The sequence below is a fragment of the Ambystoma mexicanum genome, chromosome 3q, assembly GCF_040938575.1.
Source record: "Ambystoma mexicanum isolate Mex_15411 chromosome 3q, UKY_AmexF1_1, whole genome shotgun sequence".
NCBI classification, from domain to species: Eukaryota; Metazoa; Chordata; class Amphibia; order Caudata; family Ambystomatidae; genus Ambystoma; species Ambystoma mexicanum.
In genome coordinates, this window is record NC_090926.1 from 1,108,234,056 (window position 1) to 1,108,249,965 (window position 15,910).

At 48.5% G+C, this 15,910-nt stretch overlaps 1 protein-coding gene across 2 annotated transcripts in view; it reads left to right on the top strand.

The window, feature by feature from the left end:
• Window positions 1-15,910, top strand: part of XAB2 (XPA binding protein 2) — a 711,598-nt gene that overhangs the window by 295,236 nt on the left and 400,452 nt on the right. For both annotated transcript variants that reach the window (XM_069603869.1, XM_069603870.1), the window contains exon 10: window positions 770-901. In XM_069603869.1, coding sequence (XP_069459970.1) covers window positions 770-901 — 132 coding nt within the window. The remainder of the gene's footprint in view (window positions 1-769; window positions 902-15,910) is intronic.

Sequence of the window (15,910 nt, forward strand, 5' to 3'; positions counted from 1 at the left end):
TCCTCAGAGGTATTCTTCCCTTCCTCTCCTTCCCCCAGAAGCTCACTGTCTCCAGAGCTCTGGTTCTCTCTAGGCTGGACCACTGACTAGAATGTCTGCCTGCCTCTACTCTCCGCCCTCTGCAACTCATTCAAAACAGGACTGCAAGACTTGTCCTTGGCCTCAAGCCCAGGGATCTTATCTCTCCAGGAGTGAAATCTCTGCACTGGCTCCCAGTGGCGGTGAGGATTAAGTTCAAAACCCTCTGCATTGTCCACAAGGCATTCTGGGGTCTGGGACCTCAATTCCTTCAACTCTCTCTTTCTGAATATCTTCCTTCTTGAACTCTTCCCTCATCCACCTCCAACTCCCTCAGGGTTAGTCGCTTCTCCATGCAGCAAGTTTGTGTAAGACCTCTTTCTATACACTTGTGTATAGGCATGTTATAAATGCCATATATCATACCTGTGCCTTGGTCCAAGCCCTGTCGCCTACTAGGAGTGAAGCCAGACTGCTCTGCTATGTTACCACGGAGAGAGGTTTTTACTGATCTGTGCACACACCACTGGTTTGCTGTTCGAGCCCCTCAGCAGAGTGATATTCAAAAATATCCCCACCAGACTAATGTATACTATTTTCTGCCAGAAGAATGTTGTGTCTCTGTGTGCTGTAGTTGTACTTGGGCTTCTTCAACACAATTTTAAAATGTGTCTTTGCTTTGAGGTCTGTGTCATGTTCACCAAAGAACCCTTGTCAATGACTAATGTCTCTAAACCGGTTTGTTTCCCAGGCTCGTACCATTTTTGAAAAGGCCACCAAGGTGAACTTTAAGCATGTAGATGACTTGTCCAGTGTCTGGTGTGAGTACGGTGAAATGGAACTCCGGCATGAGAACTACGACCAGGCCTTGCACATCCTCAGGGTGAGTCTTCCGATAATCAATTTGGTGCTCTATGTTGCAGTGCAAACCTATTGTTAACATTCTCACTGTCAATCACCCTTTTCCCACCTAATGAAATGGAAACTTCAACTCAGTCCATTCTTTGCACTTTCTTCACATGTGACCTCTTCTCTGTCCTGGGAGCTATTGTTGAATTTCTCCCTACTGTCCTCAGTGATGCGGTTCTATCCTAGCATTGCCTTTCCTCTGGTTGGCTGACCCTATTATCACATTTTTAAATCTGTGCTACTATGTTAACCCAGTATTAGGGAGATGTATCTTTATTGTGCTTCATCCCTTCTCCTAGTGAGACCCCCAGCAATTTTTGCTGGACTTCTGGACCTTTTTCTTTCAATCCTGAATGAGTGGTGCCTTTTTCCACTCAGTCATTCTTATGGGCTCCTTCTTTTGGAAATATTCTTTGTATTCTACCTGTACTATGGAGTTTTTCTGCTCCATAGCTTTTAAAGGCATCTGTGTTTTACTACTGCAGCACACAGTTCCTTATGGGCAGTGTTGCTGGGGACCCTTATGGCCCTCCTTTAAGATTATATTTCTGTCAATCACCCTTTTCCCACCTAATGAAATGGAAACTTCAACTCAGTCCATGCTTTGCACTTTCTTCACATGTGACCTCTTCTCTGTCCTGGGAGCTATTGTTGAATTTCTCCCTACTGTCCTCAGTGATGCGGTTCTATCCTAGCATTGCCTTTCCTCTGGTTGGCTGACCCTATTATCACATTTTTAAATCTGTGCTACTATGTTAACCCAGTATTAGGGAGATGTATCTTTATTGTGCTTCATCCCTTCTCCTAGTGAGACCCCCAGCAATTTTTGCTGGACTTCTGGACCTTTTTCTTTCAATCCTGAATGAGTGGTGCCTTTTTCCACTCATTCATTCTTATGGGCTCCTTCTTTTGGAAATATTCTTTGTATTCTACCTGTACTATGGAGTTTTTCTGCTCCATAGCTTTTAAAGGCATCTGTGTTTTACTACTGCAGCACACAGTTCCTTATGGGCAGTGTTGCTGGGGACCCTTATGGCCCTCCTTTAAGATTATATTTCTGTCAATCACCCTTTTCCCACCTAATGAAATGGAAACTTCAACTCAGTCCATGCTTTGCACTTTCTTCACATGTGACCTCTTCTCTGTCCTGGGAGCTATTGTTGAATTTCTCCCTACTGTCCTCAGTGATGCGGTTCTATCCTAGCATTGCCTTTCCTCTGGTTGGCTGACCCTATTATCACATTTTTAAATCTGTGCTACTATGTTAACCCAGTATTAGGGAGATGTATCTTTATTGTGCTTCATCCCTTCTCCTAGTGAGACCCCCAGCAATTTTTGCTGGACTTCTGGACCTTTTTCTTTCAATCCTGAATGAGTGGTGCCTTTTTCCACTCAGTCATTCTTATGGGCTCCTTCTTTTGGAAATATTCTTTGTATTCTACCTGTACTATGGAGTTTTTCTGCTCCATAGCTTTTAAAGGCATCTGTGTTTTACTACTGCAGCACACAGTTCCTTATGGGCAGTGTTGCTGGGGACCCTTATGGCCCTCCTTTAAGATTATATTTCTGTCAATCACCCTTTTCCCACCTAATGAAATGGAAACTTCAACTCAGTCCATGCTTTGCACTTTCTTCACATGTGACCTCTTCTCTGTCCTGGGAGCTATTGTTGAATTTCTCCCTACTGTCCTCAGTGATGCGGTTCTATCCTAGCATTGCCTTTCCTCTGGTTGGCTGACCCTATTATCACATTTTTAAATCTGTGCTACTATGTTAACCCAGTATTAGGGAGATGTATCTTTATTGTGCTTCATCCCTTCTCCTAGTGAGACCCCCAGCAATTTTTGCTGGACTTCTGGACCTTTTTCTTTCAATCCTGAATGAGTGGTGCCTTTTTCCACTCAGTCATTCTTATGGGCTCCTTCTTTTGGAAATATTCTTTGTATTCTACCTGTACTATGGAGTTTTTCTGCTCCATAGCTTTTAAAGGCATCTGTGTTTTACTACTGCAGCACACAGTTCCTTATGGGCAGTGTTGCTGGGGACCCTTATGGCCCTCCTTTAAGATTATATTTCTGTCAATCACCCTTTTCCCACCTAATGAAATGGAAACTTCAACTCAGTCCATGCTTTGCACTTTCTTCACATGTGACCTCTTCTCTGTCCTGGGAGCTATTGTTGAATTTCTCCCTACTGTCCTCAGTGATGCGGTTCTATCCTAGCATTGCCTTTCCTCTGGTTGGCTGACCCTATTATCACATTTTTAAATCTGTGCTACTATGTTAACCCAGTATTAGGGAGATGTATCTTTATTGTGCTTCATCCCTTCTCCTAGTGAGACCCCCAGCAATTTTTGCTGGACTTCTGGACCTTTTTCTTTCAATCTTGAAAGAGTGGTGCCTTTTTCCACTCAGTCATTCTTTTGGGCTCCTTCTTTTGGAAATATTCTTTGTATTCTACCTGTACTATGGAGTTTTTCTGCTCCATAGCTTTTAAAGGCATCTGTGTTTTACTACTGCAGCACACAGTTCCTTATGGGCAGTGTTGCTGGGGACCCTTATGGCCCTCCTTTAAGATTATATTTCTGTATCCTCAAGTAACTACAGTTCTTAAGGGTAGAGTGATACCCTTTGCATCTCTCCCAAAACTCTATAGTCTGAGAGATTGGCACACACCACCTTCAGTTGAGTACCAAAGGGGTACTTAGCATGCCATTCTCTCTGCTCCTGTCAATTTTTAGTCACATAGACAATCACCTAGTTATGGCAGGTGGCAGTGGACATGTTCTACCATCTATTGTGTATTTTTTATCCGACCAAGGAATCTGGATGTCTGGTCCAGAGCTGCCACATTGCGGAGGAGCCAACACAAACACTTTCTTCAAACCAAAGGTACTGTGGGGAAAAAGGTATTGCTTACCTTATTTCACGAAGTCATTCCAGAGCTTTGGAGTGCACGTAGAGGTGCCCAGGGCAACAGCCTCTTACCTCTGACCCAAGTTGCTGCTTGTGTCCCCTGCTCAAGTCTGTTTTTAGGTCTTCTTTGTTAGTTGCTAACTTGCTGCTTCAATAACTCTAGACACTGGAAGAAATCATTATTCGCTGTTTGTCAAGACTTCATGCCCTCTCCGAACTACCTTTAGCTAGTGTTGTGTCTTTGGACTTAAAAGACTTGCCAGGCAAAGAAACGGTCTCTAGAACCTTGAAATAAGCTCATGTTGCACTAACCACTTATTTTCCTCCCTTTAAGTGACTTTCCTATATATGTTTGCAGTGTAACCCCACGGTGCATCCCAGCCACTACATGGGCACCCAACACACCTCCCATCCTGCTAGCTGTATAATTTGTATAATTTGCCATTTGCTAGTGAGGTAATATGCGCGGTCTCCCCCGTGACTCCATCCCTGCCTCCGAGACATCACTTCATATTTTGGCGCTGTGTCCGCTTGTGTTTGGGTAAATGGACAGAAGCACCCGGCAGTGACCTAATTTGATTTGTAATGACATGCACAGACATCCCCAATTGGTTTCAGACTGAATGTTTATTTTATTTTACTGTGTGATATGTAATTATGTTCTAAATAGTTTTTGTTTTTATGGGAACGTTTTATAGTCCCAAAATAAACCTTTACTACTACTACTGAATCACATTTACGCTCATCCCCGCAGTAAATACAATGTGCATCCATAAATTGCATTGTGCTAATTTTTCTTCACGAGGCAGCAGAATGCCAAGGTAATAGTTTACATTTTCTAAATAAACACCACGTATTGGATCATTATACTTTATTTCTTATCGGTAGGTTTAAAATCATGTTGTATTATTTTATTTTCAGCACTGTTTACTTGTGGATAGCTGTGCAGAACTACTAGAGTGTGACCTAGGCTTCGATTAGAGTAGGGATTTGATTAAGTATTCGACCAAAGTCGAATACCTGGTTTTCAGCCAAACTTCGGCCGAATACTTACTCAAAGCCGTAGTTCGGCACGCCCCTATTTAGGAATGATTTTCAGTTTGCTGATTTCCTCTCATAGGAGTCTATGAACCCCTTTCTTTATGCTTTGTTTAGACTCCTGTCTTGGCTTTTACAGTCAGTAAGACTTCTGCTTTACTTCCCTTTTTTTGTGCTCATTCATATGTGGGAAACTGATCAGTCCATAAGAATATCAGTACTCAGAGACTATGGGGGTAATTAGGAGTAAACCGGTCTTGGAAAATGCCAGTACTGGGTTTTCCAGCATTTTTCCCAGTACGGCATACTCTGAGTCTGAGAAATACACCCTATTGTCAGAGTAATCACTGGTACCTTTGACAACAGTTCTGGTGATTCAGTATTTCCCATTCCATTAATACCTTTTTACCACACAGTACCGTGGCTTAGAAAAAAATTGTTGTGGCTGAATTCTCTTCTGGGCAGCAGCGGTGGTCCCGGAGGTTGGACTCTGAAGGGCATGTCTTGGTTGCAGTCTAGAGAGAGGACCTTTGGCACAGATTTCTTCAATTTCTATCTGGTCAGTCTGCGGTTTTAGCTCCTTTTCTGCAGCACCAACAAAGTGATTCGACCGGTCAATTTTCTTCGATTCCTGCACGCTGGTGAGGGGACTTGGATGAGACAGATTGTGTCTCTGGAGGTTCACCTGGAGCTCAGCAAAGTCTTGGACAGATTTGGCCTCAGCAAAACTTTGCAGTACAAATGGGTCGAAAGGTTCCCCTGGTATTCGTGGTTTGCAGCTCTGGAAACTCACAGAACCCCGGGAGATGGCTCATATTGTAGTTCGCCTCAGGGCTGGTGGGTCACACCAGCCAAAGGGAAGGAATCGTCTTCGGATCCCCTCTGTCGCATAAAAAATGGGGTAAGGACAGCAGTGGTTTCATGGTGTTGCAAAGGTCCTGCAGGCGTCTCTGGTCATCTTCTTCGGTTACTTCAGTTTCCAGTGGTCGACTTGCCTTTCACCTCAGGAACCTGAACTTTGATTCAGTTTCAGCACACACTCCTCTGCAATCTCTACTAGCAGTTTACATAAAGGGTCGGGTGGCTGTCCAATCAGAACAGCCAGCCCACCAGTGGGCACTGGTTCCATTCAGGCAGACAAATGGTGGTGGAGTAAAAACTCCTCCCCCACTTCCTGCCTGCCCAGATGCACTGGAACCTTGGCAGGGGACACCAAAATGTTCCTGCCAAGGCAAAACACACACACACAGAATCCCCCCCCCACCAGAATGGTAGAACAAAGAACAACCACGCTAGAAATGGCGAAAAAAGAAAGGGGCCACCAAGTTAGTACTTAGGTGACCCTATTATGCACAACCGGGGCTGTGAAAACAGTCTGGTAGAAAATAGTACAACAGTTGGTAGAACACCTCCGCTGGCACCAGCCATAACTAGGAGGTTGTACCTGTGACTAAAAAGTCACAGGAGCAGAGAGAAGGGAGATACTAGGTATCCCCTTAGCACTCCATATAGGGTGATGTGTGCTAATCCCTCATATTGTAAAGTTTTAGGAAGGATACAATGTATCCCTCTATATTTGAGGAAATGAAGCATAAAAATGATATATCGCCCTAACATCGTTGAAACCGTTTCTCAACTCGAGAAAAAAAAAGACAGAATGGCTGTCATGGAAGGGGGTGAATGGACTACGCGTAGACCCTTCTCCCTTTCCATGACCGCCGTGGAATAAATGAAAGGAGCTCCACCGGACTCAGCCCCCCAACCGGTGTAGCAGGTGAGTCCTTGCTGGCAGGGTAACGACCGGGCGTTTGATTGTCCTCGCCGGGTACTGATGGTAAGTAAAATCACGTGTTATATTAACTCAGAAAATGTTCTATTGTAGGAATAATAAGGGTTGTTACGCACCAGCAATAGCAGTCAAATACTTTCAAAAACTTGTAATGCTTTTCAGAGGCCTTAATGCTTCAGCAGTCCATCCCTATCTAGGTATGAGTTCTTCAAAGTCAGATTGGAGGGGCCACAGTTAAGGCACAGAAGCAGAAAAGGCAAAGTTCCAGAGTATTCTTCAATTACAAGTAAATAGAAATGCTTTTGAGGGTCAAAAAGGTTTAAGGGAAAGGCTCCTTAAAGGCGCACAAGCATTATGCCTGGACGAACGGTATGCGTCTGTGCGTTCTGTTAAGCTCACCTGGTCTCTGCAAAGGCGTTGTGGCACGGTTGCAGCCCTCCCGGGGGTGAGGTCGCTCGGGTCTGACTTCGCCTCTGCGTTTATGTGGTGACTGGTGGTAATAGGTGATGCTGCTTGGGACTGCTCCTGCATGGAGAATAGGGGGCGTGAGTATGCCAGCTTGTGCGGCTGATCCCCTTCCAGACCCCTTCTCCCAAACCGTAGTACCCATGGGTTGTGCTGTCCATCGAAAGCTCACCTGTTGATTAGTTTTGGCGAGCACGCCCTCCTGCTGCTTCTGGCAGGGGCGCTTGTATGATCTGGACCGAGTTCCTTCACTGGTCCCTTGCACGTGGTAGTCCAGTCCTGCTGCGACTAAGCCACTATACTTCAGGTAAGTGTTCCTGTTTGCCTTTGTCTTTCCTCGTCTGTTTTTGTTGTATTGTAAAGTTTGTTGTCTTGTATTACTGTCCGTTCCACTTTTGATGTTTGCTCTTTTGCTTTCTTCCCTTGCAGGTGATATTGCAGGCACGCAGAAGCTGCGGAGCTCGAGGCGACAGCCGGAGGAAATGAGGAATGAAGCTGCAGAGGTGTACAGTAGCTGGTAAGTTGTTAACTAGGGGGTGCGCGGAGTTCAAATCCGGCTCGGCCCTAGGACGGATGTTCTAACCTTGTCTTTCTTCTTCTTCACAGGGTCCGAGTTCATGGATGCGGAGTATGGTGCTGCAGCGTCGGGATCAAGATCACTGGATGTCAGCAGATGAGTCTGCAGATGAAGTGATGAAGCGCCGGTTTCCTGGAGGTGAGTATGCAGGAGAACGCCTGGTTTCCAAAGGTAAGTAAACGGGTCCAAGCGGCAGTGAGCGTCACGTTGCACGCGAGTGCACGCGAGTGCACAGTAACGCGAAGCACCGGCTTTAAGGATGGAGCAGTTTATATAGCTGAGCTTCTGAAGCCACACCCACATGAAGACCAGGCCTAGGGAGCCACAGCCGATGAGTCAGCACTTGACGATGTTCTCCGGAATAAAGGCTTTCAGCTCCTGGAAAGTTCTTGTAAAATAAAAGCACTCCTGCACTGAAATAAAGTGTTCCTGCTCACATCTCTATATGAGCGTAGCGCCAAAGGCACCAGGACTGAGTGACCCATTGCCCCCATCACTATATGGTGTGGCTTTTGTGTTCTGGGGCCTGTGGCCATGATAATGGGTGAGCACCCAAACAACGGAATCGCCCCTCCAGCAACACAGGAGTGACAAATGGCCTGAGGTAAGTACTGCCCGAGTTCCACAGTACCTGAGGAGTGATGAAGATGACAGAGCTAGATTCTTTCACCGTGCAGCAGCGGTGAACCCGGTCTCCTGTTCCCTGGTCGTGGTGACGAAAGGAGGGACTCTGGGATGGATTTTGCAGCCGCAGTCGAGAAAAAGGGCTCTCAGCAAAGGATTCTTTGTGCTCCCCCATCGGTCTGCAGTTTTGGTGCCTTTTCACAGTCTCCAAGGATGATGAAGTCCTCTTCGGAACTCCTCTGTCGATTTGAAAATGGGATCAGGACAGCAATGGTCTTTTAGCGGTCGCAGGAAGGAGCTGCAGGTGTTGCGTTCATCGTCTTCCGATGGTCTGGTCCTTTGGTCGACTTGCCTTCTGCCTGAGGAACCTCACCTTTTATTAGGATTTCACACACATCCTCTGCAAACTCTCCCTGCGGTTTATAGAAAGGGACGGGTTGCTGTCCAGTCAGGACAGTGGGAACTGGTTCCCTTCAGGCACACGAGAAGACAAAGGATAGCACAGTTTTGGGATCTTCCCATGCTACCTGTCCTCGCAGACACACTGTAGTCTTGGCGGGAAAACAAAAGGGTTCCCACAGAAGACAAAACACACATTTGGAACTCCCCCTCCCAGGATGGAAGAAGGACAACCACAGAAGAAATTGCTAGAAAAGAAGCCAGCCACCAGGCTGTAACAAATGTGACCCTTCTGTGCATAGCCACAGCTGTGAAAACAGCCTGCGAGGATAAATAGCACAAAAGTCCGTAGAACACGTCCACTGCCACCAGCCATACTTGTAAATGTTACAGGAAATAGTTCAAGACATCCAAACCTACTTCCAGGCCAATGAAGGCTTAATACCTGATCAATGCATAATATGGGAAGCCTTATAAGCATATGTTAGAGGCTGCTGTATCTCTAGAGAGGGCGGGGTCCTGAAGGCTATCCAGAAGTCCATGCGTGCTCTAGAACTCAATATCCGGGATGGGGATAACCGACAGGGCGTCTCTGACACACCTGAGCTCCGTCACGAGCTATCGTCCCACAGGGAGGAGCTCCTACAGCTGGCAAATAGTGAGGAGAGATTTATAGGGGACCTGATCCTAGTGGCTAGGTATGGCGAGGGCGATCGCCCAAGCAAAACTCTGGCCTGGGCCATCAGAAAAGAACAGCAATCCACCAACATAATAGACATGGAAAACCAAAATGGGGATCTCATTAAAGATTTGCTGGGTATCAACAATGAGTTCAGGGAATACTATAATCAGCACTATACATCCCACACTTCTCCTGGTCATGACGAACTAACGCGATATCTAGACGAGATAGTGCTAGGGTGGCTGGACCAAGATCAGGGAAGCTCCCTCAATAACCAAATTACTGAGGAAGAGATTTGCAGCGCAATAAAATCACTTCCTAATGGGAAGGCCCCTGGTCTAGACGGCCCGACAGCGGAATTTTATAAGGCCTACCCAGACCTGGTGATCCCCCACCTGGTGGCCATGTATGAATGTGCATTGCCCAACTGCTTGCTCCCGGAATCCACCAGATATTCCCTGGTGACGCTGCTTCTGAAGCCCGGGAAGAACCCTTGACAGCTCTCCTCGTATCGCCCACTATCGTTAGTCAATACAGATAATAAAATTCTAGCAAAGATACTTAAAGACTGTAGTCTTCCATTTTCCCAGGTCGGTCCACTCAAAACAACCTACTGCACCTATTTACCCTAATGCATAACGTTGACCAAGAGGTACCCATGGCGATCGCCTCCCTCATTGCTGAAAAGGCCTTCGACTCCGTCGAGTGGCCTTTCCTCTTTGAGGTACTGCTGTGCTCTGGCTTCGGGTTGACCTATATCAAGTGGGTCAAGCTATTGTACACCGCTCCTAGAGCAACAGTATACACTAATGGCATAACCTCGACGTACATATTTCCATCGAGAGGCACCCGCCAGGGCTGCCACTTCTCACTGGTACTGTTGCCCTTGCGATGGAACCCCTGGCCTGCCACGTTAGGGAACTGCATGCACACCAAAGGATCCGCATACATACGAAGAAATCCATCATCTATCTATATGCCGACGATATCCTGCTATACGTCAATCACCCCCACCAAAACTTAACCCTGTTGACACAAGAAGTAGTTAAGTTTGTCGACTTCTCCGTGCTCCAGATCAACTGGTACAAGTCCGAGGTGCTTTCCTTAACCCCTACTGTACAGCGGGCGGATGATGACCTCACGCGACGACCTATATGGAGAGAACTGTCACACCGCTAGAGATCCTAGAACAGAAGGTGGAGGCTTGGATAATACTCCTACTCTCACAGACGGCCTGTATAGCACTTGCAAAGATGATTCTACTCCCCAAACTACTATACATTTTTAACAACTTGCCCATTAGGCCCCCTGCCTCCTACTGGTCCCATATCAAGAAGCTGATGACGAGGCTGGTGTGGGCAGCAGATAACCCAGGATAGCTGATGACACATTAACATGCCCTTACGAACAGGGAGGCCTCGAATACCCGGATATGTATCTATACTACCTGGCGGCCCAAGTTCAATATATAGCCGGATGGAACCCCCCACCCATGACTTCCCCCATTCCCTGCAAGCGAAGGCTGTCTCCAGCCCTGACGCCCTGTTGGGTACCATATTGGGCAATAGAGCATCCACCCCGAGTGGTGAGGTTCAACCTGTGGCAGTGACCTGCAGAGCGTGGGATAGGATAAATCAGCTGCTAGAGACTAACCCATTTTACCTGCCAGAGCTGCCAGTATACAACATCGCAGGTATCCCGCTAACACATGAGAGATCCTTTAAGGAACACTTCCGGTTGCTGTGTGTACAAACTCTGGGTGATCTAATATAAGAAGATAGACTAGTGCAGTGTAAGGAGCTGAAACTTGGAGGGGAACATAACGCTGTCACCTTGCTCCATTACTACTGACTGAGGGGAATTTTGAAAAGTAAATTGCCCAACTTCCCACACGCTCCGTCCCCATACCCGGCCCAATGCTACATACTCAAACCTTTAACCTCTTGTAAATTGTCTCTACTATTTATAGACTGTCCTGAAGTGGGAGGAAAGCACGGACACAAACGTACAAAACCACATGGGAAACATGCTTAGGGGATGCGCTGAGCGAGGATCAATGGAAACTTGTTTGCATGCGAACTAGATACATAGCCTTAAACTGTAGATACAGATTGGTCCATTTCAAATTTGTTCACCATATCTATTACTCCCCCTCGACCTCAGTAGATTCTTTCCTGAGAGATCCTCCACCTGTAAAAGATGTGATGCGGTCCTTACAGATTTTTATCATGTAGCCTGGTGCTGTCCTCGTATCAGGACGTTATGGACGAACATAGATGACGCAATGATCAAAATGTTGCCCCAACCAAGGGAATACTCACCTAAATTATGGCTCCTGGCCTTGATAGAAGGGATCACTCGTACCAAAAAGAAACTACTCGGTATGGCCTCAGTGCTAGCCAGATACCTGGTGGCGAGGAATGGGGGAAGGCTAGCCCTCCCACATTTACAAAGTGGATGGAGACTATGTCCCTGTGTGAACAAAGGGAAACTAGATATGCCTCCTCACTTCAGGTATCCTGCCGCTCATTTCACTATTGGCCACCCTTTAGACAATATCACTCTGAAGCCAACCGAGGGTCACAGTCTCCAGAACCTTCCCAAGGACATTAACTCAGGGACACGGGAGAGATGGCCTCTGCTTCAGTTGTGAGATGCGACTATATTTCAATCTGAGCTGCGTGAACTTTCTAAGCCATTGTCTACGAACATAGAACACACTGAACTGTGAACGATGGAACCCTTGTGATTTTGGGGGAGGTTAAAGGGGGGGTATTCTGGGGGCTTCTTTAAATGTTGAGCCGTTTTGTTATTGTACAGAAAACAATAAAGAACGTTTTTTTTTTTAGTATTTTTTTTTTTAGTATATGAAGGGTTCTTCAAGTTTGCCGGTAAGTAATAGTTTGTTTTGGCAATTTAGAGCCCAATGGCTAGTTTACCAAAATGGGACTCGGGTTGCCATGGAGGGGAGGTGCAAGTAACAGCTTATCTGCAGCCCTCCAAGAATACCTGAGCAATATAGAAAGACCAAGGTAATTACCTAGGCTTGAGACAGTACCTTATCAATGAAGAACTTGATGCAGCAGGTTGGTCCCAAAGGTGAGCGACAGTTGTCCCCAGTTCAGGTTTCTTGGCCTGGATGGCTGGAGAAGGCCTTTGTAGGGAACAGACTGATGCACTCGAGCAGTGGGATGGCCAGTAGTAGATCTTTGCAGCACAGGTGCATTGGAGTCCTTCACAGGCTTCAGGTCAGTGATGGTTGTCGTCCGGTAGACTTTTCTTCACCTCTCGGTCCATGACTCAGCTGAGGGGACGTCTAGGAGTGGAAAAGGGTCTCTGCGGGCCTAGAAGGGGGCCAGCAAGGTTGCAGCCGGATACGCGATTCACAAGACGTTGCACAGCAAAATGGCACAGGTCCCAGGGAATTTGGGAGTTTGCAGCCCGGGACGGTCACAGCTCTTCAGGGGATGGCACAAAATGTAGGTAGTCTTGAGAATGGTTAGGCCCACCAGTCCAGGGGATCAAATCTTCTTTAAGGGATCTTCCTTGTCACTCGGAACACCTGACACACCTACAAGAAGGGCAGAGGTGGCATCTGCTGAGTGAATAAGCCCCCACATTGCCTGCAGCTACCTTATGTTTGCGCTTTCCCTTGATTTGCTTGCAGTATGGTGACGTAGCTCAAGGCCAAGGCCTCTACCACCGAGTGGTCCTCAGAGGCAGGCCTCATCTGGATCCTGCCAACCTGAGCGGGCTTCTAAGTCTTTTGAGGGCGCTCCATCCATGGGGGCCCAAGACAAAGCCAAGTACCGCGAGTCTGCTCCCAACGGAGGCACCGCGCAAGCGAGTCCTGCGACGGTCATGGTGCGCTCGTCCTCTCCATCTGCTTCGATCTACAGCCATTGCTCCAGCTCTTCGTCGAGAAGAATGTCAGTTACATCGGGGTAGCTGCGGGAGAAACTGGAGAAGGCCAAACAGGACAAGGATCCGTCCTGCCGACGCAGGCCAAGGTGCTCCAGGCCAAGTCTTCTTCTTCCATCGGGATGCTTGCAGCCGCCTTCTCGGCCCATGGTACCCCGGTGGCGCTTCCTCCCAGGCGGGAGGCTTCAGCCAAACTGGTGGAGACGACTCCGGAGAAGAGGATGCCGGACCTCAGCCCTAGGCTAACCCCTCAGGACCAGAAGAAAGGGGAGGGGCACGGATATCTCATCGTCCGACAAGGAAGAAGTTGTTTCCATCCACTCCATTCCAGAGGAGATGGATGACGAGAACGTCGAGTGGTCGCCTGCCAGAGGTGGCAGCGACGGGACAGGGGATGACGACCCAGGCACTGGGCCCAGCAATCTTGTCCCCCAGGCACCTCCCAAGGATCTGTTGCAGGATATTCTCTCGACCCTGCACACACTGGTGTCGGAGATTCAGAAGAGGATGCCAACGGCACCACCAGCAACTCTGACGGGGACCCCTTTGACAACTGGGCCACCTATGATGAAGAAACTGTCGAGGCATGCCACGCCTCCTCTACAGCTGTCAGTGCCCCCCGATCCCCTTAGGGAGATGGGGATGAACACGGCTATGACGGACACCGACAACAACGGTGGCCTCTCACTGCCGGCAAGGGAGTCTACACCGGACGAGGTAGGATCTTTTCATTCCATGATTGCCCATGCGTCTGAACTTTTTCAGTTCACCCCGGAAGTGAAGAAAAAGGAAGGCTTCCTGTACCAACGCCGGGAAGCAAAGAGGAAGACCAGTCTATCGATACCGCTCCTGGACGACGTCTAGGATAAGGGTCTGGCGCTCCTGAAGAACCCCTCATCAGCCCCGGCTAGCGAAGAATTATCGGGTGCCAGAGTCTGCACTTAGGTGTCTGAGGTTGCAACCTACTCAGTGGTCTCGGCTGTGGCAAGAAAGAAATCGTCCAACCCATCGTCGTCAACATCTGTTCCCCCGGACGGCGAGGGGAAGAAATTGGAAGCCGTGGGAAAGTCATCTATGACAGTCAAGGGTGCCAACAGCAATCCTGGCCAGGTACGACCAGGAGCTTTGGTACAAGATGGCTCCGATCCTGGGTTTCCTCCCTGAGGACAAGCGGGTCGAAGCAATGGAGATCCTTCAGGGACCACGCCATCTCTGTGGCCCTGGATAGTGCAGACACAGGGTTCCGCCAGATGGGGAACAGTGTTGGCCTCCGTTGACCAGGGTCCTGGACATGCCGTTCGACTGAGACAATCTTTTCGGCAAGGCAGTCGACGAATCTCTTCAGGCCATCAAAGCCGACATGGAGACGGCCCGTGCCTTCGGCACACTGCAGCAGCACCATCCGTCCTTCAGGAGGAAAGTCGGGGAGATCTGAGAAGAGTTTCGGCGGTGGATAGTCCTCTTACTGCCAACCCTCCCATTCCACGACCCTGGAAGCCTACAGGGGTTGTTCTAAGGCCTTAGGAGGTGGCCGCTGTCATCGTCAAGGCTACCAGGGTGGCGCGCTGGCCTCCAAGCAGGACTGAACAGGCCGAGACGTCGGGCCCCCATCGCTGCACCCCGGTGGGAGGCCGGCTGGCGAACTTCGTCAGCGTTTGGGAAAACATCTCCACCGATCGTTGGGTGCTGGACGTTCTCGCCCACGGACACACTTTGGAGTGTCAGAGAAGGTGTCCACGAATACCACTGGTGGCCCGACAGGAACAACAAGTCCCTCGGCTCCTGCTGGAAGTTCGGGCCATGTTTACGAAAAGGGGCGATAGAGCTGGTTCCGAAGCGACTCCGGGGCTCCAGAGTTTACTCAAGATACTTTCTGGTAAGAAAGAAGACCGGGGACTGGAGGCCCACTCTCAGCCTACAGCGACTCAACAAGTCCAAAAAATTCAGGATGGTCACGTTGCAGCACGTGCTCGGCCAACTGGAGGAAGGAGACTTTCTGTCATTGTTGGATCTGGACGACGCATACTTCCACGTCCCATTCACGTGAAACATTGCAAGTTCCTGCACTTCGTCGCACAAGGGAAGCACTACCAGTTCAAGGCTCTACCCTTCGGACTGAGGTTGGCGCCCAATGTATTTAGGAAGTGCCTGGCTACGGTAGCAGCCCATCTATGGCTACAGGAGATCCATGTGTACCCTTACCTCGACGACTGGCTCATCCGGGTCAAGTCAAGTCGGCGGACGTCACCGTCGATAACACGAAGAGGACCGTCCGGCTGCTGACGGATCTAGGGTTCTCGGTGAACTATGCAAAATCCTACTCAACTCCATCGCAGAACACGCTGTTCCTGGGGTCCAGGCTCGCACAGTGTCCTGTCTATCGGCTCCGTCGGAGCAGAGGTTAGCGGCCATTTTGGGCAAGGTGCAGCAGATGTTGGCTCTGATATTCGCCACAGTGAGGACCATCAAGTCGCTGCTCCGCATGATGTTGTCATGCATCTACCTGGCCCGGCTTTGCAGGTTGCGAATGCGACCGCTTCAAGAGTTCCTTGACGCCCGTTGGATCCAAGTGT